Here is a 26,101-nt window from a genome sequence, read left to right as displayed (position 1 = left end):
TTCTCACAACTGAGGCATTTTAGAAGCTATTAAAATATACATTTATACCAAAGAGACCATGTATATTGTGTGTGCTGTGGTCAGTTTTTTTAGTGATGAAGCTCAAGTTGCACCTAACCATGATCCAAGTTTAAGTTTTAGTGCGTGGCTCAATTATTGTTGACCCTTGTGTGATGCTGGATAAAGTTCAGAGAGATGTAGCAAGCCCTGTGTGATGGTGTCTTTGTGCTGTAGTGAACCTCCCTAGACAGTCTAGTTTAACCAGCAGTCATAATAGTATCGGAATATAGCAAGGCAGAATTCTACTAAAGCTGAACATGTCATTGCAGATTTAGTCCCTGCTTTCATTTCTGTAATAACCTTTACTTTTTTGAAAAAACCTTTCCACTTGGTTATAGAGTGTGGATGTGGGGATTCATTCAGCTCACCTACAAGATCGTCAGTGAGGTCAGGTGAATTGAAGAGGCCTTGCATGCAGATGTCATTCCAGTTCATCCTGAAGTTGTTCAGGGGTTAAAGTTAAGGCTTTGTGCTGACGACTCAAGTACTTTCACTCAATCCTTGGCAAACCATGTGTTCATGGAGCTTGCTTTGTGCATAGGGCCATTGTTATCCTGGAATAACAATTCCAATAAAGGAAACCATACCGGTACAACATCCTGGACAGTTGTGTGTTCAAATTTGGGGCGAATGTTTAGGGAAGAGCCACATACTGTATAAGTATAAGACATTGACAAAAAAAGATTTGTCTAACAACATTTACATTAAGAGCAGAATTTTCACTCAGGAAATGTTCACTAGGAAAGCCTTGTTAAACTGTTAACTCAGTTCTAACTGTTTTCCTCTATTTGTTTAGCCTTTTCGAACTGTCTTGCCGAATCTTTTTGTGACCACCTTGATGTCATTCCTGAAGTATTTCACCCCTCCTTACCACCAAGGGTGGTCAGAAACACCTGGATACCTTCTTGTGCATGTGCACACAAATGTCAGAAAGTAACCGTTACGGACTTACGGTTTTTATTATAAATGCTGCTGTTATATGATCATTGTTCTTGTTATTCTTCTCACTTTATATGCTTCAGACCTCATGCATGCCACAGTGTTATCTGTGATTGTTTGTGACTATGGTTCTACAATCTGTTCCACTCTGTGGTTAATACCATGAGTTCTGTCATTAGATTAGTAGTCTTGTTTTCCGACTCTCTTGCGCTCTCTGTGAATCAGCCATGAAATTGTTATGTTACTCTTCGATTGATAGTAGCTCCTTAGTGTGGATTTAAATTTTTACATAAAATTATCATTTACTCATCTTTTTTTTATTTTTTTTTAACTCACTACAACCACTTGGGCCATATGTTGGAGAGTTAAGCAGTAAGGAAATTGACATTCCAGTTTAAAGCCTATTATAAATCCCCTATAATATCATAGATATTTAAAAGTGACGTCATCATGGTTATGAATTTCCAAAATTAGTTTGCTTGCTTGGCACACAGATCTTGATTCAATGGTTTACAGAATTAACAATAAGATAGTGAAAAGAAATCACGTGTAGATTTTAAATGATATATAACAAATAATATAGTGGTAAAGTGATCATACAATGCCCTGCCAAGAAAAAGTCACACACTCTAAAATTTCATTCCACTGCTTTGATTGCGGCATACAATATGGTGGTAGGTCCTGGACTAAAAAATGTTTCCTTCCACTCCCAGTACCACTCTTTCTCAGTTTGAATCCTGGGTATGCATGTACAGTACCAACAGGGAAGTAAAGAATACATTGGTGAGATAAGCTGGTCATGAAGTACATTCTGGTCATCAGCTGACTTTTTTTACTGCCATATGAAATTGCTGAGCCTAGACCTGGCCAACTGGAAACAACCCCAGTTGCGTCCACTTTTAAAGATATAATTTACCCAATTTTTATCTTCATCACACTTTTTCTAGGTTCTAGGTGTTTTCGAGTTCTGTGTTTTAATAATGTGCTGGACAGTTTAAACCTAATTCCAGTCATTTGCGGGCCAATAATTTGACCCTTCTTTAACCTGGTTTGTTTTTAGGGCATACTGCAGATTCATACAGCTTAACACTGATCAGGTGATGACTCAGAGTGAAACCTGGCCTAGATTTGGTCTTAGTTTTGGCGGATTTTTCTAGCCACATCCATAACATGTCAACAGCAGTGTGTGAGTTATACAGTACCTGTGGGTGTAATTAGTATGAACAAGGTGGATTATTTACACTCTCTATATTTTAGTATCCATCAATCACTTTAATATCTATGATTGACAAACTAAAACACACATGTACTTGTGTTCTTTTTATCGCATGAGATCTCACAGAGTAATGCACTGCCTAGCTCTATCACACCCACTGTCTCGGAATATCATCTAACTATTGTACAGCTTGCATCATGTACGCCCTGGTGTGTGTAACCAGGCTGCTAGTTTTAAATTTGTTACTGTCTAAATCTGTCGAAATATTTATTAAATAGACATTAAACACATTTTGCATTGCTTAGAAAAATAGGAATTTAATCCCAGTTTAAACATGGGATTTCCTTTGTATTTTCTTTCTCTCTCTCTCTGTGCTATCTTTTTTCTTCTATACATAAACTTTTATACATAAACTTTCATTCTTTGTGCACTTACTCCATCTTTGACTTTACATTGCGTTCCTTTTCCTATCTTATCTTGTTGTCTATCGCTTCTAGCGGCTCTCCCTTTCTTTGTCTCCCATCTCTATCCTGCCTCAGAGACACACGATGTGTGGTTTCTATGGCAACAGAGTACTGTGTGATCGGAAAAGATGCTTGACTGGACACAGGAGCTGTGTCTTTGAGTTCTATATGTGTGTTTGTGCATGCATTTGCGTGCGTGCATGCTGAGCTAGAGCTTTACAGATTATGCATCGCTTTTACGTCATGTTATATGCCAATGCTTTTCTGCACATTTAGAAAGGTATCAATGCAAGTCTTGACATGCTGATGTTGAAACACATTGTTCTCATGTACATGTGAAGTGTGTGAATGTAAGTGTGTGAGTGTGCGGCTGTGGTCTTTTTGATCTCACTCACCAAGCTGCATGCTGTTTCCTGTTTCCTGTACCAGAGATGTCATAGCTCTTGCGCTGACCTCAGAGCATTGCTAAAATGTTTCTGTGACTTTTCCCACACTTTGTTTGTATTCGGTTGGGTGGAGTCGGTGTAATGGGCTCCTAATGTGCAACGATAATCTCTAAGGCCAACTTATGTACAGTACGTTAAAACACTGTGCTTCACAGCAGATAGGATCATCTGTTCGTTTGTAAAATTTAGTACATCGCTGAAATTTGTCCTACATCTAAAGTTATTACTACTGCCATAAATACGTGTATACTAATAATGTGACACGCCGTGCTATTATAGGAAGATCCTTAACATAGAGGTTCATCTTACACCGCAGTAATTTTCTAGCAATGACACCTTTTTAAAATGTTTTAAAGAAAACCCGTTATTAGGTTATTTTTTCACTGTGTATAGTTACTGAGTTAGTTAATGATGTTGAATTTTCACAAGATGTGTTATTTCCTGTTATCACTTGTGTTATGCTTCAACTCTCTTTTTCTGTCATGTTGATAAGGAAGTACAAACTTCTCTGTCCTGAAGACATGCACACGGTAGGAAACTTACTGAGGGTTACCCCCAGGACGGCTTTAATAAATGTTGTTACTGTATTATGTTATAATTGGTTACTAATATCACCAGGCTGTGATATTTAATGCATATGGTATAACAACACTTTTATCTAACAGTTATCTAACAAGACAGAAAGCATTTTAGCTAAACTAATATTACATCATATTGTACTGTTGGGATATTTTTTATTACAACACTATTGTAATGTTGTAAACCATGGAAAAAGGTCAGGCAGTTAGTAGATGAGCAAGTATTTTTGTATCGCTATATATATAACACTATGTATGACAGAAAATGTATATATTATTGTGTGTTTGTCTTGTTGTGCCTTCACTCGTCTAAATTTTAGTTTCATGAGGGTGTGTGTGTGTGTGAGAGGGAGAGTGTGTGATTTGTTTGATCAGACTTCAGACTGTTTAATCAGCATGTCTACTGAATATTCATGACTTAATTATTCGTTTAGGCCGACACCCACAACCAGGCCACTTAGAGTTTGAATGCAAATGCATGCACATGTGTGTGTATGTGTGTGTGTGTGTGTGTCTGCTGTTTGCTTTCATCAAATCCAGTGAATAAGCATGTTTGCTCTCAGTAGAGCTGACCCAGTAAGCTGCGAGCATGGGTGCCTTTTGAATCTGGCTGTTTAGCTTTATAATGTATGAATTTTAATTGTTTTTAGTGATCTTCCTGAAATTCTGTGAACCGTACACACAGTGGGAAGCGCACATGATTTAGTTTTTTTTTTCCTTTCTGTTTTTAACAGAATAAATTTTATAGGGGAAAAACTATTTTAAACTACATACACACACAAAACAAACTCAAAAACAGGTGGAGAACATCTTAATGGTTAAGGCGCTGGACCACCAAATTTCTGATGTTGGGCCCAAAAGGCTCTTATCCCAATTGCTCAGATGCGTAAAAAAAGTCGGGTTCCTCTGCCAAATGCCGTAAGTGTAAACTTTACATTTTAGAGTATTTCAAGAGCATGTTCGTAAATTTAACAAACATTGTCTAGGAACTAGGATACTAACACAATTGGCTAAAACTAACATGATCCATGATCTTGTCTTGATTGTTTAGAATCATGCCGATGGTTAAAGAGTTCATGTTAAAAGAACGACCAATGTCTGCCACCTCCTTAAATTCTCTCAATTATTTCCACCGTTGTCTCCATCGTTATTGCTTGGCGTTTCTTAGCAATACCAGTTTCATCAGCATTGCATTTATGTTTGCTTCTGGACATCCTGGGCTTTTACTGCACTTGCAGAATGCACGCTGCACGTACATGACAATGGTCGGACATGTGATCTAACTTCCACGATTGAAGTGGTAATTACACTGTCGGTCGCAGCATGGGTAAAAGTAAATTAGTACAGTTTGTACTGAGGAGAGAGCAGGTGCCTACTAGAACCCACTTTCTAAACCAGTTCTTTTAGCCAGAAATGTAGAAAATGTTGTACTTGTTGGGAAGTTGCAGTGGTACAAGTGGTAATACAACAGTAAAATGCAGGTGGCAAGACATAAACGCTTTTAATAAATATTTTCCTCTATCCAGACACCCTTGTTATGTTTTTGTCATTTTTTATAATACATTTGAATGGTTTCACTGCAAAACACATTAAGCCATTTTCATACCTTCTAATAATATAAAAGTTGTTTATATGAAATTTTTGGGGTAAATTTACATGTTTTCAGCTGATTAATCAATTGTGACCAAACTGTGTGAGATGGATCTGTAGCGATTTGCAAATTATACAAAATTCACACTGATATGACCAAAAAAATTCACATAATATTTTGGCATTTTTGACTTTTTTTACATCCTAATGATTCAAATTAATATTCTGTAAAATATCAATTTGACTTAAAATTTGTATATGAATTTAATTGGACATAATTGGATTTATTTAGTTTTGCCGTGAAAACACTCATGAATTAAGATGTAAAATTTATTATTTATTTCAGCATAAAATTCTATCCCTCTTTCGACTCTATTCTTCTAACCTAGACTTGGCATGTGTGTGTGTGTGTGTGTGTCTGTGTGTGGCATGGATGTTTATGACCCCATCTCATATTCCAAAAGTTTTACCACCCTGACAGACGAGATAACAAGAAAGAAGAAAGAAGATAACCGGAAACACCAGTCCGCCTGTTTTACACAATCTTCTCTGCCTTTCTGTAACACACAAACCCACACCCATGTGCAGCATGGATTCTAAGCCATAATCTCCCATGCACATGTGAGCTATGAATAATAGATTAGGGCCATAGACAGTTCAGTTTTTGTTCCAGTGACCCAGATAAATGTCTCTCCCTCTCTCTCAGTCTGTCTCCATCTAGTGGGAGATTTATATCATCTCTACAAAATCTTTTCAGCTTTATTTGACCTTGCTAAATGAAGGATTTGACAATGACAATTTAATGCACTACATAAACTAGATGAGTTATCGCTCCTATTATTCCTTTTAGCCCAAAAAAGGATGTTTCCAAATCATACTGCGCAAGTGTTAAGCAACTAAATTCAGCAGGGCAACTAAAGGACAGGACTTATTTGGCATGGCTGCCAGCCGGACATACTTTGGCTCGAGTCATCAAGACTGTGCTAATAGTTTCAGTCCTTTCCTGTCTAGTACAGTTTGTCTTTTCCTGTTTTCTGTTCTTGTGAGAAGAATGTGGTATGTACATACACACACGCACACAACTCCATGCCCTCACACACATTCAGACGTATTTCCTCTAGTGCACAGTGGCATTGGCGTCTTTCCGCTTCGGCTTTGTATAATGTGAATGCTGTGTCTCTCCACCATCATCAAGATCTTAGGATCTTAATGTTCTGACCGATGACATGCTTCTAACCAGATAGCATCAGTTTCTGGATTGAATCGAATCTGCTTAGCTGTAATCACGACACACGTCTTTAACTACGCACTAATTGGCACCAGTAGTACAGTGTCTCATTCATTTTCCCCATGGGCTGGAGCATAGCTGGTCTTTATGTCTAGATCCTAAAACAAACTATGAAATCATTACAAAAATTCTTTCACTACTGATAGTGTCTCCTTTAGCATCATCCCATATGAACCCTCCATGTAGTTTTAAATCCGATACTTATGTTTAATGCCAAAGACATAGCCATGGTTATCTCAAGCATTCGACTCCTAATTTCCAAGTAAGTGAAAGTACTTCATGTTTTAACTATTTCTCGCTTTGCCCGTTTTTTTTCTTTCTTTCCTGTTCCTTTCTTTCTTTATGCCTACCCACACATTTTCCTCATTTTATGATGTTGTTTCACTTTTCCATTGCACGAAGAAAATTCCCCTCTTAAAACAAAAGGCTTTTTTAGAATATTTCAAATAGCTGACGACAAGTATCCATTCTTCTTCTTATCTAAGACAATAGGGCATGTAAATAGCCCGTGAACAAACCAGAATTAAAAAGAATCTTATCTTGTTATCTGCAACAAAAGATAAGTGAACTGCACTGGTTTACTTTTTTTTTTTTAACAAAAAATATAATTATATTTTGTTTTGTCGTTTTTATGCCTAAATCTCTATAAACTTAAGTCATATTCAATTTTCTTTAGCATGTGCATGAAGTAAAACCCAGACAGGTGACCAAAGTAAAAAGAGATAATAATGATACAAAAAAAATAATAAAATAATAATAATAAAATTAATAATAATAAAAGGTGACTGTTATGCTGTTAAAGGCATTTATTTATTTTGTTGCAACGCTTATAATCCAGAAGAAGAGTATTTACAATTCATTAAATCAGATGAATCAAAACATTTCCTTTACTGATATGAGTGGTCTGTTTCAGGATGACTTCAACCCCATTCACAGAGCATGATAGGGGAAGTTCAGTTCAGTTCAGAGTTCAGTTATGTTATACATCGTGTTTTTCTGTGTGGGGTGATTCGTGTTCATGATTCATGATGCCGCTCCTCTATAAACCTACAGCACTCAGTTTGATAAGTTTATTTAGAATTTTAATAAAACCAGGGGTAGCGAAGTGGTTAAGGACTACAGTTTGAAAGATCCCAGGTTCAAACCCCACAACCACCAAGTTGCCACTGTTTAAGCATTTGGCAGCTCTCTTATCCAGAGCGACTTACATTTTTATCTCATTATACATCTGAGCAGTTGAGGGTTAAGGGCCTTGCTCAAGGGCCCAACAGTGGCAACTTGGTGGTTGTGGGGTTTGAACCGGGGATCTTCCGAAACTGTAGTCCAATGCCTTAACCACTGAGCCCACTGTTGGGCCCTTGAGCAAGGCCCTTACCCTTCAACTGCTCTGATGTATAATGAGATAAAAATGTAAGTCGCTCTGGATAAGGGCGTCTGCCAAATGCCTAAATGTAAATGTAAATTAGATGACTGGGTCAAAACAACTCTTAATACTGTAGCTCTTGTTGGATGTTCCCAGTCTCCAGTGGTCAGGCCCTACCAAAAGTGGTGACAGGGTAATGGGCAGCCAAGGCTCACTAATGCATGTGGGGAGCGAAGCCTAGCCCATGTAGTCCGGTTCAATATAAAAGGTGCAGTAGCTCTAATTGGTGAAAAGGGTAATGCTGCTTTCCATAAAAAGGTGTCAAAGCACGAAGGTCCTTACCATTTTGGATGCAGAAGGCGGCCCTATCCACTATAGGTCATAATGTTATGGCTGATTGGTGCGTGTATGTATAAGAGAGAATCGCAATACAAATCAAATTGGCACCTAGGTATCAGGATCATATTGTATCAGGTGGTCCCTGGTGATTTCCACCCCCACTATAAACAATATGCTGTGACTGTGTTGTTAACCAGAACTCAGCCTGGTTGCACATCATGATGAGCTAATCATGTTGCTTCTTTCTGTTACAATGTCAATGAAACGAAACTCCATGTTGTGCAAATTCAGCAGATGACATGAGTGAACTAAATGCGTTCAGTAGGTTTTTGGGAAATATTGAAGCAGAGAAAAAAAAGTCTTTCACACTCAGTTAATGCAGGTACATTGGTTAATGTGAAAGGTATGGTCTATGAAGGAAGACATTATGCGATTTGGATGGTGTGCGAACACGATGTTAAGTACATAACAAAGCTGTGTAAGCACTTTGGTGACACTATTTTGCAACCTTCCGTTTCACTTCCAAATCATTACTACCCTTTTTAAAAAACATTTACCAAAGAGAATTGACCAGAAATAACACAGCAATACTCAAAAGGCTCACAAAGAATTTATTTTCTAGAGACGTGAGATGCACGCACTGTGTGCTGAAAGCTGTTGGGGTTGCATGGTCTGATTCTGTTCACAACTCTGGGGCCCACTGGGGTCAAGTTGATGTACAAACTTATGTTATACGGTGTATACCTCTATTATGCTTAGGTGCTGTTATTAAGTACCAAAGCAAAACTAAAACTGGTAAAATAGGAGTAAACTGAAGGTGGCGTATTGTTTAAAATGTTTCTTATGATCTTTAACAATCTTTGTAATTAACAAGTTTTTATTTGCAACAAAACTCAATAAGCCCCCTAGTACCTATCTGATTGCTGTCACACTATTGGACATAACATATAGACATTAGTTCCAATATAAACAATTTTGGTGGAGTGAGTGAGGTAAAACTCAATTTAGTCTCATTTAGGATGATTTGGTCCACTGAGTATACCTTTATGTAAGTCTTAGTTAGTCCATTGATTGTTGAAGAGTACAAAAGACCAGCTTTGGCTTCGTTTCAATGTGTGTGTGTGTGAAAGAGAGAGAGAGAGAGAGAGAGAGCTGCTCAGGCCAAACAGAACGTTTTTTCTTGTCTCTATGATGAAAAGGCACAGCTTTTATTAACCTAAAGAATCTTGTTTTGATTATTGAGAATAAATGTTATTTGTTACTGTATTATGTTATAATTGGTTACTAATTCCTTCCCATGTGAAAAGTAATGTATTGAAGGTACACACTGCTTCCGGATGATGAATATTATCTCTTTATTTTACAATAAGAGTGCCTTGAGCCACAGTGTGGTGGAGGCATGAATGTTCTAGGGTGAAACATGTTTTTGTGTGTGAAGATTTGTTAAGAGACAACGCTGATGTTGCAGTGTGACTTGTCCCAGTTACACCATCAGCATTGTTCTCATATGACTAGCATTAGTCAGCACTCATACGTGTATCCATACTTCCTTGAACGTACTTAACCTCAGTGGTGTTAAAAAAAAAAATTATGAGAAGAGTATTGTCAAGCGCCTTTGCAAAATCCATCATGAAGAAACTGGCTCTAATGAAGACCATCCCAGGAAAGCAAAGTTTTGCTGGAGAGGAGAATTTCATTTAGAGATACCAGCTTTAAAAATCGCCAATTAACAAAGAGCACTTCAGATTAAAACCGTTATGAAGGTTTTACAGAGCATAAGTAGCAGACACATCTGTTTACAGGAGAGTATTGCATATTTTACATAACTTGCATTGTTTTGCAGTGTGAAAAGAAATCAAAATTAGGAAACATTATGTAATTAGAAGGTGTGTTAAAACGGTATATATTGTGTACCTGACATTTGTGTGATGCTATGCAATCCTGGTAAAAACTAAGATTGCCTTAAATCCAAGCAATGTAGAACTTCTTTTGTTTGATTGTTTTGTAAAAAGTAGCCTCATTATTAGCCTGAATATCCGGAGATCGCTGGTTCGATTCCCGGGTGATGCTGTAGCCTCTCGCAGCCGAGGGCCTAGAGAGAGCTGATTGGCCGAGCTCTCTCAGCGGGGTGGGAAGTGGAGGCACTTAGTGCTCTCACATCAATCACGGCTCTACAGCCAATCTGGGGTGTTTGTCAGCTCACGCAAGCAGAAGGAGGGGATAGCGCAGTTCCCCTTCCTGAATGACTGGTAGTAGTAGCCTTAATGTGGGAGCCCCCTAGTGATGGGGAGGAATTGGATACGACTAAATTAGGGAGAAAGTCGGTGAAAAAAAAGAAAGAAAGGAATTATTAGCCTTAAATTTTGTAGATTATTTGCCGTACATGTCCTTATGATGGACTTGTTACTATAGAAACAATGGCATACTCAAGCCAGTGGGTTGAGATAGAGCATTGATTGAAATTAAATACAACTGGCATTTCAGTGATAATTTGTTAGTTTAATTCAAAAGAATGAAGGGTACTCTTATGTAATTCATTTTTCAACTCAGCACACACATACTCATTCTCTCTCTCTGTCTCTCTCTCTCTCTGTCTGCCTGCCTTTCTCTCTCTGTCTTCTTTCTCCCACCACATTCCCCCGCCACACTCTGTTTCCTCCCCTTTTCATTCCTTTCCATTGAGAAGATTCTGGTACTTGCCCCCCGCTATCATCTTGCCATGGTTTAATGAGATTAAGTGTGCTGTCTTATACATACTTTTAATTTCTTTCTAGCTACTTGTTGTGCTTTCACCGTTGTACCATATGACCAGTGTGTCTTAAGGTTCTTTGCTGCATACCTCATTAGTCCATTGATTGCACACTGGACAATAGCCAGTCACTAGCTTGGATCCCCCCGCTACCCCTTCCCCCAGATTGTGAGTGTTCATTGGTTTACAGAGGCCACTGTTTTCACTGATTGGTTTAGGTTTGCAGGACACACACACATTGGCTGTGCTTTCTAAGCTCTGCGAGGCGAATGGATACCACTTCTGCTGGCTAAAACCACGGTCATGCTGTCTAAGCAGTCACACCAGGGGTAAAAAAAAAAGAAAAAAGAAAGAAATCGTGCCCTTTCTCGTGCTCTCAGTTTCTGTTCCGTTCTTTCATGCTTACCGGAAAGCTGTGGAAATGTCAAGCTATTTTATTCTTTTATATCTCTGGCTTTGAACTTGAACCACTTTGTGTTAATCTTTTCATCTTACTGTAGGTCTTCCTTAATGGATTCAGCTGCTTCTGTGGTTTTAAGGATTTAAACTCAAGGTTCTGAACTTCAGACTGCTATTGAAGTTTCCTGGAACTGTTTCCGGCAGTTGTGCTTCTCCTATATAGCATAGGGGCCAGATAGTGCTGTCTTTAAACCATAGATTTAGAACCAACCATCTGGTACACGTGAACAACACTCCAGACCTGTCACAATGATTTCTCCAATGGAAATCATCCTCAACCTGATAACACCAGACTCCTCTCCATCTACCTCTCCGACAAATACAGTGAGTTGTTCTGTGTCCATGAGGGATTTTAGCCATTTCTAGACAGCTTGTGTGTATTTAAATTGTGTCTCTAATAAACTTGCAAACTTTATTTTGATGTAATCTTTCTTAAGAAACGATTGGGCTGGCAGTGAATATTTTCTCATCCTTTGACCAGTTTTGTGGAAATGTAGTTTTTTTCCCCCCTAAGGTCATTATTGAAGGAGCTGTTAACTTATCTTTCTTCTGTGTGTGTTAGTAACATGCATGGCCTCATTCAGGATTAGGTTATGTAATTGTCCTTTGACAGTGAAAAGGTCCATTGTTGGTGACAAGAAAAAGCAACAAGAAAGAGGATTTCTGAAATTCTGAGCTGGACTTTGTTTGAGCGTGAGGGTGTTTAACCAAGGGCAGAGAGAAAGAGGAGGGAGAGAGAGAGAGAGAGAGAGAGAGATTGGCACCAGCACTTCGACTTGACTGTCTCCTCTTTTTTGTCTCATCAAGTGGGGCATTAATATTGACACACTCTGTGGTCTGCTGGCTCTTGAGAACCCTCTTCTAAAATGTGCATCATTTTGCATTTATGAGGCTTCTGTAGATACTGAAATGAATCCGCAAGCAAACGAATTCATGAAGCGTGCATTCAGTATCCACATAGCAGAATCACAAACCATTTGTTTTGCCTGCAACTGCTTATATCTGCCACAGAAGCCAAGTAATTACCCTCTCACACACATGGACTTATTTAGCTAAAGAATTCCTTATAATGGTTTCTAATGAGAAGAATAATGCATGGTATTTCCTGGTAGGTGAATGTCAGAGGATGTCAAGTGAAAGAGGCTGTGATTAGGATTTTTCACAGGGACATTAATGTGAGCTGTATGATCTAGATGTTCGGAAACTCTAATTTCAAGACATGAAACGATTTGTAATAAGAATGTTATGTACACTAACTATTAACTGTTGAAGTAATCAGACAGGATCATATAGTATCATTAGGGATGTCTGACTATTTAGTTTTTACATACATGCTAACTCATGAGGTACTCTGGGTTTAACAATTTACAATTCTATTATTTCTACATTTAAAAATAATAGAATTGAACGTAGAATATAGAAACAGAATTGTTTCTATATTCTACGTTCATATAGAAACAATTCTACAATTATTTCTATATGAACAACATAGCATGCTATTTTACCCATTTATAATTACATTTAGTCATTTGGCAGACACTCTTATCCAGAGTGACTTACATTTTTATCTCATTACACATCTGAGCAGTTGAGGGTTAGGGCCTTGCTCAATGGCCCAACAGTGGCAGCTTGGTGGTTGTGGGGTTTGAACCTGGGATCTTCCGAACCGTAGTCCAATGCCTTAACCACTGAGTCACCCCTGAGCCCCATTTAATGTTGTGTTATCTATAATCAGTGAATCAGCTTCGCTCTCCCTCTTAGTAAGACAAAAGGCACAGCTTGACATGCTATTGACAAACTCAAAACAATAAAGTCCCCCCATGGCGGAAAACTTACTGACCATTACGTAGTACTGACTCTTTCCATAATATTATAAAAAAACATAAAAGCCTGCTTACAGAAAACTTGACCTCATCCATGATCATACTTATACCCTAATATATAACCATTAGAGAAAATCGTGTACAGGTTTTAACAAAAAGATGAACTGCACTAAAATAGGAATTTCATACACTTTCTCTATTTCAGGAAGAAAAAGTTTAGGCCACACCCACTTCATGTTTTAATACAAATACTGATATAAATATTTGGAGCATGATACAGATAAACTGTGGATAATGACATGAGTATAGATACAGATAGAAGTTATTGATGCACTTATTATTGATACTAATAAAGAAAAAGAATAGTTACACATAGTGGCATTGTGTTACACACCTATTCTAAAATCATAAATAAGTTGTTCCAAGAATAACCTTGTCCTAAATCCTATGACCATGATTGTGAAACATTTTCAACTTCTCTTTTCTTATTATCATGCTCAGTGTATTTGGAATCTGGAGAATAGCCCATGGTGACATAACCGCATACAACCACAGGGTGACAGTAACAGTCCTGTGCCACTTTTATTGCTTTACTGTGCAAATTACTTTTTAAATATATTTTTTATATAGATGATGTTTGGATAGGTATAATTGTTCTTTATCCATGTATTTGTTTAAAAGCAAAAGTACTAATTGTAGTATTGACCCGATATAGTGCATAGCCAAATCTCAAACGAATCCAATGAAACCTAGAAATTATAAACAATATAACATTAAATAAGACTACATTGTTTGCATTCAAAAGGTATTAAATAAATAAATCAGGACTGACTGCAGGTTATTGTACGATGGGTGTTCAAGTCAAACTGGGACTTTTGCTGAAATGCCCGGTGAATAGTGAGATAAAATTGATTAATATTTATTCATTTATAAAACAAAAGACTTTAAGCACAGTGATGAGAATAAAAGGTGCTAATGTTAATGTTTTAAAGAAGGCTGATGTGAATGATGATCCCAGCCGAGGTGGCTCAGTACCCACTGCAGTCGTGAGCAAGTAAAGCTCTTGATTCTTAAAAAGCAATTGATAACTTGTCAACAACTTTCAGAAGAAACGCATCTGTTTCTGCATGTTACAGGAACTCAACTGGGAGTTATTGCCACATTCCCCCATACAGTCCTGGTTTTGCTCCAAGCCATTTTCACATGTTTGGGCCATTGAAAAAGTTCCTGAGAGGCCAGCGGTTTAGATGTGAACCGCAGATGTTTACGATTCCGGCATACTAAAAAAAAAATCTACCTTTATGGTATCCAAGCACTAGTGAAACACTGGGATAACTGCATTAGTGCAGCAGGGGATTATATAGAGAAATAAAAGAAGTTTTTGAACTCATAATTTGTTTTGTTATTCTGCACGATCAAAAGTCCCGGTTTGACTTGAATGCCCCTCGTAGATGAGATGAGATGTTTTTGCCAGGTGACCTGTGGTTACAGTGCATGACACAAAGTGACTCTTGCCATGGAGTAACTTTGTGTTTTTGTTTTTTTTTGCTTTAAAAACATGGGACAATATAGTGGCCTAGCCTCACCCTGAATGAGTAGTTAGTCATCCCATATTTATGATCTCATGTAACATATACCCGTGCAGAATGACTTTTTCAAACTATGTACACACACACTGAATAGAAATGTCTTTTTTTTGCACCGAGACAAGGTCAGGTTACTTATACAGTGGCTGTTGTCAAACTATGTGTTCTACATCTTGTTTGTTTAGACGCAATAAATACCGGTTTATATCACTTCCGAGTATATAAAATAGACGTAGCTTGGAAATAGTTTAAAATTAGTTTGGAGACGATTTTACACAAGCTTTTAACGCAGGTTGTATTGCTTAAAGACACACGCCCCATGATGTAATTTATTTATAAGTGCATTTCTAAACTGAACACATAATGATGTGGTATACGGTTTATATTCACTCTATTCATCTATCAAAGCCTTGGCGATGGGCTTGGCCCTTTTTTGCCATTTCAATAATGAGCACTTTGAATATAAGCAGCATTATTTGATCCTGCTTTTCAGCCGAACTCCTGTCTCATTCGCGGTCTTACTGCTTACTGTTTGGGATGTAAACACAATTTGCCCTGCGGTGGAAGCTGTGTTTGCATGGACGTGTGGTTGAGTGCGAGTGTGTTACCTTTTTTGCCAAGGTCAGATGTGTTTGCATATGTACAGTATGTGTCGAGGGGGGTGAATATGTATAAATCCAGGATTCAGAGAGAAATTTTCATAAATGTTATAGACATGAATGACATGTATGAGTTTCCTGTAGTTCTAGGATTGTTCTAGGAAACACACTTAATTGCTTATTTGTTTGTAGGTTATTTTCCTGTTCCTTATACTCTGAGCAGAATTACCCTGGGGAAGCACTGAACCAGCAGAGCCGGCCTACACTAACCTGTAGAACCAGGGTATTTATGGGAAATCTGTAAACATCCAGGCACATAAAAGATACATTATGTAACCAACATGACTGGATAGTAACAACAGTTGCATTTAATGCTCAGCCTGTATCTTTCAATGGTTTAATGATTAGGTCATGGCTATATTTGAACTAGTTCGGTTTTACTTTTGGTTTTCAGGAAGTGCTTCCATGTCACTTTTTGGAATATCAATGTTTTGAAGATAATGCACTGAATAAACATATACTTCTATGTCTAATCACCTTTGCTATTTTTATTGAGCAAGCTCTGCCGTCGAAGAAAATTTGAAAAGCTAAAATTCTTGCCTTGGCTTGGTTGATGAGCTGCCTTAATGAATGCACGTGATTAAAAGAAGAAAAAAAGGTTATACAATCCTTGTACAGTATTTAATAAACTAGGGAGACCTCGCTGGGATTTTCCATTGATTCTAAAAAACCCCAGTCATTAAAGCAGTTGTACTTATCATGCCTGTCAATGAATAACAATTAATCAATTACATCTTACATAAGGTTTAACTTTACTCCTACATAATGACGACATCTCGCGGGAAAAATCCCTTTTTGCTTTCTTATCTGCCTAGGTAACAGATTGAATTGGTTCTCTATTGTTTCTGTCATCTATCATGTTTGTACATCCTATTTTCCGGTTCAGTGGAAAGCACCTCACAGTTTTATAGCTTGCTTTCATTTTATCCCTAGGCTTTGTAGGCCTCCTTATTAAGATTTGTAGTTTAAAGTTGGCATCTGATGAACTGAACTGTCCCCTGATTCAAACCCAAGCTTGAGTCAGTGAGTCAAAAAATAAGTGACATGCTCTCTGTGAGTGGATCAGCTGCTGGTTTAGGTGTGTTACCCACTGAATGACAGGATCATTCTCGTCAGAGGACCAAGCTTTCATAAATGACTTTGAATAATACATTCCTTAGCTGCTTCAAATGAAAATGTCTACATCAGTGAGAGTATATATAGGTTTAGACTTGCTCTGGTTTTATGCATAAAGTAAATTGTGTAACCTTTTCCCTGAGTTCATTCTTTTGTTAAGGGTACAGTATTGGGCAAACGTCTTACGCACCCCATGATTTCTTCATATTTTGCTTCCAGACTTTCTTGTATAATATAGTTTTAAGGAATAATTCTCCAGGCTTCCTGAAGGACGTTTTGCCTTTTTTTTTTTGTTAAGCCACACAGTGACCTATGAATCCATCAAGCATAAAAAAACAACTAACCTAAGGCATGAACCAGTGAGAAACAGGTGCAGATGATGACAGATGATCAGGCCAGTGATTAGTAACCTGGTGTTGCTGAGTGGTTGGAACAGACGACATGGGAAGTAAGGTTGCTGTTGTTACATAAACAAATAATTTCTAAATTGCATCTTTGAGCACTCCGCAGCCTGTCACAGTAAAAGATTTGTTCCCATTTTTTTTGCACATTACTGTACATCAGATCAGGGCTGTGTGCTGTTACTCACCGGATATCAGGTGTGATTCAAATCTGTGTGAATAATATGATTGGTATGTACTCTGTGCCGGCATTTGGAATTAAGCCCTAGGTCATTTTTTTTTGCGTTTCAGGATAATTTCATCATGGTATGATATTAGAACACTAAAAACTAATATTTATGATCATTTTCTTAATCATAATTAACTGCATTTTGATTTGCAACAACGGACATTTTTTTAACCAACTGGAGAGACGCTTCAACTATGTCCAAATTTCACTGCTGTTTTTAACTTTCCCTTGTTGTCGTCATGCCCTCCCTCTTTCCTCTTGGAAGAATCCTTTCTCCATTTATAAATCCAGTTCCAATAGTTCAATAGTTTATAGACTAAAGTTCACTGCCTGATTAAGGGTTCAAGTCAATATTTTATTTCATCAATGTTTTTGTAAATATATTTCTGTAATCGAAAGGTAATTGGATTTTTTTTAGATTAGGTTGTTGATTAAGAAAGTTAGTTTGTATTATAAAGCAGTTTCTCCAGGGTTTAGTCATCTGGAACATTTTTTAGTTTATTTTAGAAATTGCTGATCTCTAGAGTTCTCTAGATTTTTAATAGTGCCTAGTTGAAAAAAAAAACAGGTTTAGTGAGTGAGAAAAATGTTGTTGATGAGAAGAGTCAAAGGAGAATGAACTGGTTTGTTCTGAAGACAACTCAAATATCTAGAAAAAAATATCTAAGAACACACAATACATCAGAACTTGAGCTGGATCGCAAGACTATAGGGAACAAGCTCTGAACACAACTAGACAATTGAAAATTTAAATACTAGCCAATGTTTTCCAGTCTTCGGCTGTTCAGTGCAATACAACACAGTTGAGTAGTTTCTGTTTGCCATTATTTTTTTGAGAAACTGTATTATTCTGCTTTCATTTTTACAAAAATGCTGAATTTGCTCTGCACCCACCATATGCCCTACTTTAGAGATTGATGTTGTGCATAGATTAGCAGTTTCAGAAATACTCAAATATTTTGGTACCAGCAATAATGCCATGGTCAGCAGTGCTTAGATCACTTTTTCCCCTTAATTCACAAGTTGTGAACATTATGTGGACATTAGCTAAAGCTCTTGACCTATAGCTGTATGTTTTTATGCATTGTGCAGCTGCAACATACCATGACTGGCTGCTAGAATAACCAGCTATCCAGGTATTATAAAGTGGTAGATGACTTATTAATGTTTTTGAGACTATATAAAATTACGTGAATTAAGCTGAGGTCACATAACATGAAGACTATTATGTTCAATGTTTTATTTATACTCTTTGTTAAGGGCAACTGAAACCGGAAAACCTGGTCCCAGCTACACCCATTCCTCTTTGTGCTGCAAATGGCCACTTCTGAGTCGTTAAAGTAAATTCATGAATTGCATGCTTAACAGTCAGTGCAATTTACAGTACTTTTACACAGATATACAGATAGGCCTACTAAACTTTTTCTAACTACAATTCAAATTAAAGCGTGTAGTCTACTTTGCGGCATTTAACAGTATATTAGATAGGTAGGTGAGTGGGGCATTTTTTAAAGCCAACTCTATTCCCTCTCACTTGTGTTCACAAAACTTCACAACCAAGACATATACGAAGCCTACAGAGTTGTGGGACTGGTAAAAGGCTTATCCAAGCACAAGTAAGAATTCAGGACTAGAAGTTTTCAAGATAAAACATATATATATATTTTTTTATTTTTATATATCTTTTTATGTTATTTGTACATAGAAGAAAAAAATGGTTATTACCCCTTTAAGCCTTAAAAAAGCTGGTAATAAACATAATTGTTTTTATTACTGTATTTTTTGTTTAATTAAATTTTTGATGGCAGTGCGGTGGCGTGCATAACACTGTGGCCTTGCACCTACAGGGTCGAGGGTTTGATTCCAACCTCAGATCTTTGTGTGTGGAGTTCTTCCCATGCTTACTGGGTTTCCTTCTCGTGCTCCAGTTTCATCCCACAGTTCAAAGATGTGCAGATTAGGCTAACTGGCATTTCCAAATTGCCCAACTTACCCGTAGGATGTCTGTACATGTGTGCCCTGCGATGAATTGGCATCCTGTCCAGGGTGTACCCTGCCTCATGCCCAAAGTTTCTGGGATAGGTTTCAGGCTTCCTGTTACGCTGCACAGAATAACGTATAGAAATTAATTAATCTATTCTTGTAGACATCTTATTTATTTTATCTTTATTAAAATGGCCTCTTAATATTAAATGTAATCAGTCCTTCTTACATAGAAATAAACATAAGCAAAATTACCTTTTAAAGCATGGAGCATAAAGACCTTTTGGGGCTTTTTGCTTATAACTTATTGTATACTAGTATTCGCAGATAATATTGTTTCATCTGTCTAACCCAATTTAAAATTGGTGGAATGCTGGCCATTTAAATTCCACCTTAGATTTTGTGGTCTTGTCACAAAACCGGTGGAACATGTTTGACTTGAATGGCTGCCATAAAAACATCCAAACACTGAAACCCAATTATCTGTGTATTATGTTTTTAAGCCTTAATAATTCCCTGGATATATCTCAAACCTCATTCAATCCCATTAAAATAAGGTGCAATGGTAGCAGTGTTAGTTGTAGCAGTTTCTATATTGAGTATGTCATTTGTAGTTTTGGATGAAGCCCAGATCAGATAAATGTTAACTCATTTGTGAGGTAGTAATCAGATTTAAACAGGCTTATGCATAAATTTACGTTATAATTGCTTTATAAACAAATGGCTATGGGGCAGTTTAATGTGAGGAATTTACCAGATGTATTTGACAAAAAAAAAACAATCTTTAAAAAAATCAAGTAAAAAATCTATCTAAATAAAAAATCTTTAAATAAAACCACAAGTTAATTAGGTTCGATTGAACATACTGACCATTGATAAAAAGCTAGATAATGACTTACATCATTGCAAGACAATGTGCCATAGTCCCTAACTGTACATGTACAGTACAAAGTGAACCAACAAGGTATGTGGGTGTGACTACACTGGCACTAAGTGTACACAGGTTTTAAAATTCCCAACATCTAATACACACATACTACCACCACGTCACTGTCGCTGCATATTAATAAAAGACATTACTCTTGTACAACTGTATAAAATTGTATAATATAAAGTCTAACAATATTATGTCAATTCAGTGTAATATTATTAGTCTAAATATACTCTAAGTAAGTCAAGTCATTTTATTTCTATACAGCTGGTACAGTACACATTGAAACGAAACAATACTCCTCTGTGTTCATAGTGGTGCACGAAAGAACACAAGCCTGAATATAACTACAGTAATTAGTTAATAAGGCTTACACAGGACTACATAAAATACTTGTGCACTTGTGTATCGTTGTCTCAAGTCTCAACTCACAGTTTTGATCAGTTACACAGGTAAAGAAAACGGTTTACCTTATTAGATGTTACAGGTAATACAAAAAAAGGAATTGTGAATTTAAATATAACATCCTATGATACAGAATTCAGCATATACCATATATGAACATGGCAGTTATTGGTGGAAGAGCCTGGAAGAAATTATAGCAGTGTATTATCGCAAATTATAATGTGAGCATACACTGATCAGCCTTATTATTAAAACGCAAGGCATCAAGTCCAATACTGTATTGTTCCTCTTAAGGACGTGACTTCACAAGACCTCTGTGGATGTGCTGTGGTGTCTTGCACTAGGAATTGGGTGCTGAGTTGCAGGGTGGGGCCTTCATGGGTCAGACTTGTTTGTCTGGAGCATTTCATGGATTCTCAGTCAGATTGAGAAATCAAGAATTTAGAGACCAGATCAGCAACCTTGATCTTTTAGCCTCCTAAGCCCTATGTGACAAGCTGTGATGCACCGGATGTTCTGATACCTTTCTGTTGTGTTCAGCACTGACTTTTCAGCAATTTATGCTGCATTGGCATTTCTGTGGGATCGGACCTAGCTAGCCTTTGCTCCTCACAGGCAAATGAGCCTTGGGTGACCATGATCCTGTCACCATATTACTGGTATATAATTGACTAGAGGGTGATCTGTATGTTTTAAACAAAAGTTCTGGAATAAATACACGGAAGTGTCACAATCAGCAGTGAGCTATTATAATTTTTTTCCCCTAGACGGATCGTGCAAAACAACGGCTCAGTGATATTTACATGTATCATGTATGTATACAAGCTGCGGTTGGTGTGCCAAATAAACTGGCCAATTAGCATGCAGGGGGTGTGTAGGTACAAAGTCCGGTTTTTAAACCTGACGCGATCACGCCACGCACGATAACGAATAACTGACAGTCGCGCGCGCACGGCCGCTCCAGGCGGAGTCGCTCGAGCGGACGATGATGTCATGCGCGAACAGCGGGCGGGGCGGGGCGCGCGCGGTTTCAGGTGCCGCTTTCAAAACAAGTTCAGCGAGTTTCAGGGGAGACAGGACAGCAGCGCCGGCGGAGTTTACCTCACACACACACACACACACACACACTCGCGGTTCGCTCTCGAAGGAGTATAGATGAATTGGACTTCTAGGCAGCTGTAACGTTAAATCCAAGGAGCGCGTCATGCACTGGGAACAGGTTCTCCGAATAAAGAACGGAGAGGTAAGCGGCGTTTATTCACAGTTTATAGCTTACTCAAGACTTCTTAATTCTAGTAACATTATACAGTTAAATATATCTTAAAGTGAGAGTTATTTAAAAGAGAGGTACGTTGTCGGTCCATATTGTCAAAGTGAGTCAATTGTCGGGCAAAAGTCACTTCCACGGCTCACAGGCTCTTAGTTGTGTCTCTGTTGTCTCAAGTCTCAACCCACAGTTTCGATCAGTTCCACAGGTAAAGCCTTGAAGCCCTTACACAATAATAAGACACTGCGTTTAAAGAGAAGGATGACTTCCGACACAAATAGTACGTGGCTTCCACAGAGTTGTTTAATATGTCAGTTTGATTTGTTTACTAGTTCGTAGTGAAGTAAGCTGTAAAAAACACATATTTGTTCTGTTGACGTGTTCAGAAGGCAAGGTTTAAAAGGTGCTCTCTGTCCCAGTGGCTCAATCATTTTTAGAGGGAAAGCCAACCCGAGCTCGATATGTATTGAGGGTTCTAAAAACTTAAAATGGTTCCTGTTTGATAACCTAGTCATGGTATCAACAATTGTAAACACTCAAGCATTTGGTGAAAATGAGAAGGGGGAAAAAAAAACACAAAACATTCAGCATGTAAAGATCAGTGGTAAGGTAAGCATCCTGATTTACAGCTTCTGTTGAGGACATCTTCCTTATATGACTCAAGGTTGTCTTTGGTCAAAGTCACAATGTCGACAGTGAGGCGCTGACTTTACATCCAGAAGTGGTTGACTGCTTGATTGTGTCAGCAAAAAAAAAACTCTGAACGTATAATCTTTCCAGTAAACACTTTTAAAGTCTCTAATCGGCTGTTTCTCTTTCTGTGTTCCAGATTGAGAGGCTGGACGGCAGTCTGGCTCAGGCAGCGCTCTGCAATGTCGATGGCTCGCAAACACGGTCCGAGGATTCACCGCTTGATCCCCAGCGCACGAAGCAGGCCATAGCACAGCTCCAGCAGAAGATCCTGAGGCTGACAGAGCAGCTGCGAATCGAACAGGCAGCAAGTGACGAAAATGTAGCCGAGTACCTCAAGCTCGCCGGCAACACTAACGACAAGCAGCAGAGTTCACGCATTAAACAGGTAGGATCTCCTTAGCTGTCTGAAACTAACACAAACCAATTGGTTTATAAATTAGGTTGTTTTCAGAAACTGGCTATCAGGTACACTCATTCCTGTGTCTCTTTAGGGACCACTACCTGGATTTAGCATTTATCAAGTTTAACCATAGGGGTGTTCTGGATTATAATTTCTGGCCTAATCCTGTTGGCCAGTATTTGTTTCACTTTACGTTCTGCTTTTGGATTCCTAGCTATTATTCAAATTTAATTGTGCTGAGGCATCTTTTTACAGTAATTTTCATTGTGCATCAGTTTTAATTTTTTTTCTGGCACTACCTAATGTGTCAGTAGTTTAACCCTTTAATTTCTGCTCAACTTTTTGGTAAGGCACATTTTAAATCACTATATCTGATTGAAAAATGTGTTGAACTTAACCTGACTGAACCATCTCTACCACTCGGTTGAGGTTTGCTATGACAAAAACATCCACTAGATGTCACCAGGTCTTTAAATATATGAGTATACCGTTTTAATGTCCAAGACCATTTGTGCTGTTAAATTTAATTAAGTTTTTCAAAAAGTTAGAATTTTAAGTCTAAACTATTTCGAAGTCTGTTTACTACATTTTTTTTTTAAACCTGATCGGTGTTAATATTGCCCCAAAAAACTAAAAAAAATGCAAAGGAAAAAATTTCCATTGCTTGTTTCCTAGAAAAGATTAACTGCCAAAGTTACAAATTTTAGACCTCAGGACCAATAAAAATTTTAAAGTTGTCATTCTTTTTTCTACCCTTAGGTCTTTGAGAAGAAAAACCAGAAGTCGGCAGCAACTATTGCGCAGCTGCAGCGCAAGCTAGAGCACTACCGGCGCCGGCTTCGTGAAGCTGAGCATGGTGGTGATACCGCACGGCAACACAAAGGTGTACTGCGCGATGTTCAACAGGGTCTTCGTGACGTGAGTGCGCGTGTAATCACAGGCCTTAATGATGGCGTGGTAAATAGTGTACGTGGCAGCCTGTCCAGCTTCTCACACGCCACGCACACGGCAGCTGGTGCTGTGGTCTCTAAGCCACGTGAGATCGCCTTGCTTCTGCGCAGCCGCTTCGGCAGCGCGGACAACATTAGTGCGTTGAAGGATGGAGAAGATCCTAATGGTGCCAGCACCAGCGGGAACTTGCAGGGCAGCCCACACTTTGGCAGTGAAGAAGACTGCTCGAGCGCAACGTCAGGATCAGCTGGTGCCAACAGCGTGACGGGGGGAATCGGCAGCCCACCGAGCTCTAAGGGGAACACATTGGACCGAGGAACTTCTACAGGCATGGAGATGCTGATACAGGAGGTGCAGGAGCTCAGGGAGGTTCAAACTCGTCTGGACGAATCTCTGGAGCAACTGAAGGTTCACTACCAGCGGGACTACACACTGTCCATGCAGGCACTGCAGGAGGAGAGGTTCAGGTAAGACATACTTCAGTTTCATTTATATCTACATACAGCCGTCTTTAGTTCAACATTCATATCTGACTTAAGCCAAAAAATTTAATATTACAATGTAATAAAAATTTACATTTAGAATTTAAAATTTAGAAATTCAATTTGCATATTTTAAACATTTCCTAAAGGAGTTCAACGGCCACTATTAGATTTTCTTAATGATGGGGAGTCAAGATACTTAGTCCATAGCAATCACTTCTAAACTACAAATGCACAAGATTAACCTTTCAACTTTGCTCAGATTTTAAGCTTCAAGGGTCAGTGTATGCCTTTCACCCAGATTCCGGTATTCACGTTCCTACTGCATATGTCAATAGTATGTCTAAACCATGGCTCAGAAACGACCCTCATTCACGCATTTTTAAAATCATTATTGCTTGCGTAATTAGAATGCCTGGAGAACAGCAAAAATTTTTGCAAGATAGTCTTACTGCAGTAAGAGAGTGAAAGAGGGAGCATTGCAAGTTATAATTAGTTTTTTTTCATGAATTAGTCTTTTTCTAAAACAGTTTTTTTTCTGATATAAAGAAATTCTGCTGTAAATTTTATGTATCATATGTATGTAGATCTGATCATACATACTGATGACCCTGTATTAAAGTAGCTTAAATCAGCTATGAAAAGATTTGACTTTAGGCCTGAGCTGAAAAAAAAAATCTTTTTTGAAACGGAAATGTTTGTGTGGTGATAATGAGAAGATGAAGTATGATGGAAAGTATGATTTTTTTTTTTATATGTGAATGATGACAAATATCTGTGTGACTATACATCCCTATACATGTTTCAGTTTTACTGGTGATCCATCTTTATTTTTTACTATGCACCCAACATTACCTAATGGAAAAAATATTTAGATTTATTTATTAACGTTATTTTAAGATTTCGATGGACAGGTGCCTGTTACCATTTTAAATTCCATTAAAAAAAACAGCCGGAAAAGTGGAGAGCTTAGTGGGTGGAGGGAGGGAGGGAGAGAGGAAGGGAGGATGGGAGTGAGAACTAGAAAAGGATAGACAAAAGGATTTTTCTCCCTAAAATGTCCAGCTGTGCTTCACCACTCTGTTTTTCCTACATCTAAAAATAGTGAGAACCGACATTTATTCGAAGCGACTGGCATGTGTGCTGGACCTGCAGTGTGTACTGAGACAAGTATGGTTTTTGACAGTGTTTTTAATGAATCACTTTATTTATGTGATTCTGTAGGGGGAAAAAAAGCTAAGTGTACAGAAACTGCAATTGTTTCCGTAACTGCTTTTGAGTAATAAAAGGTCCTGTTTCACTTTTGAAATGAGTATGAACATACAGTCTGGTGACTGTTTCCATCTATCTCTCTTATACACACGTTCACACACATACAGTGGGGCAAAAAAGTGTTTAGTTAGCCACCAATTGTGCAAGTTCTCCCACTTAAAAAGATGAGAGAGGCCTATCATTTTTATCATAAGTATACCTCAACTGTGAGAGACAGAATAAGAGAAAAAAAATCCAGAAAATCATATTGTAGGATTTTTAAGAATTTTTTTGCAAATTTTGGTGGAAAATAAGTATTTGATCAATAACAAAATTTCATCTGAATACTTTGTTATATACCTTTTGTTGGCAATGACAGAGGTCAAACATTTTATATAAGTCTTCACAAGGTTTTCACACACTGTTGCTGGTA

The 26,101-nt window shown here is 38.0% G+C and overlaps 1 protein-coding gene across 4 annotated transcripts in view; it reads left to right on the top strand.

Annotated features, from left to right (window-relative positions):
* The window catches only part of tmcc1a (transmembrane and coiled-coil domain family 1a), a 48,359-nt gene that overhangs the window by 18,625 nt on the left and 3,633 nt on the right, over positions 1-26,101 (top strand). For 2 of the 4 annotated variants that reach the window (XM_053503947.1, XM_053503944.1), the window contains 2 exons: positions 22,721-22,969; positions 23,744-24,402. In XM_053503947.1, coding sequence (XP_053359922.1) covers positions 22,721-22,969; positions 23,744-24,402 — 908 coding nt within the window. Of the gene's footprint in view, positions 1-11,376; positions 11,816-21,483; positions 21,868-22,720; positions 22,970-23,743; positions 24,403-26,101 lie in introns of those variants that run through there. The other 2 variants (XM_053503943.1, XM_053503946.1) reach the window with 2 other exon arrangements.

Source organism: Clarias gariepinus, chromosome 9 (genome assembly GCF_024256425.1).
Source record: "Clarias gariepinus isolate MV-2021 ecotype Netherlands chromosome 9, CGAR_prim_01v2, whole genome shotgun sequence".
Classification (NCBI taxonomy): domain Eukaryota; kingdom Metazoa; phylum Chordata; class Actinopteri; order Siluriformes; family Clariidae; genus Clarias; species Clarias gariepinus.
This window is presented reverse-complemented; position numbering and strand designations above follow the sequence as displayed.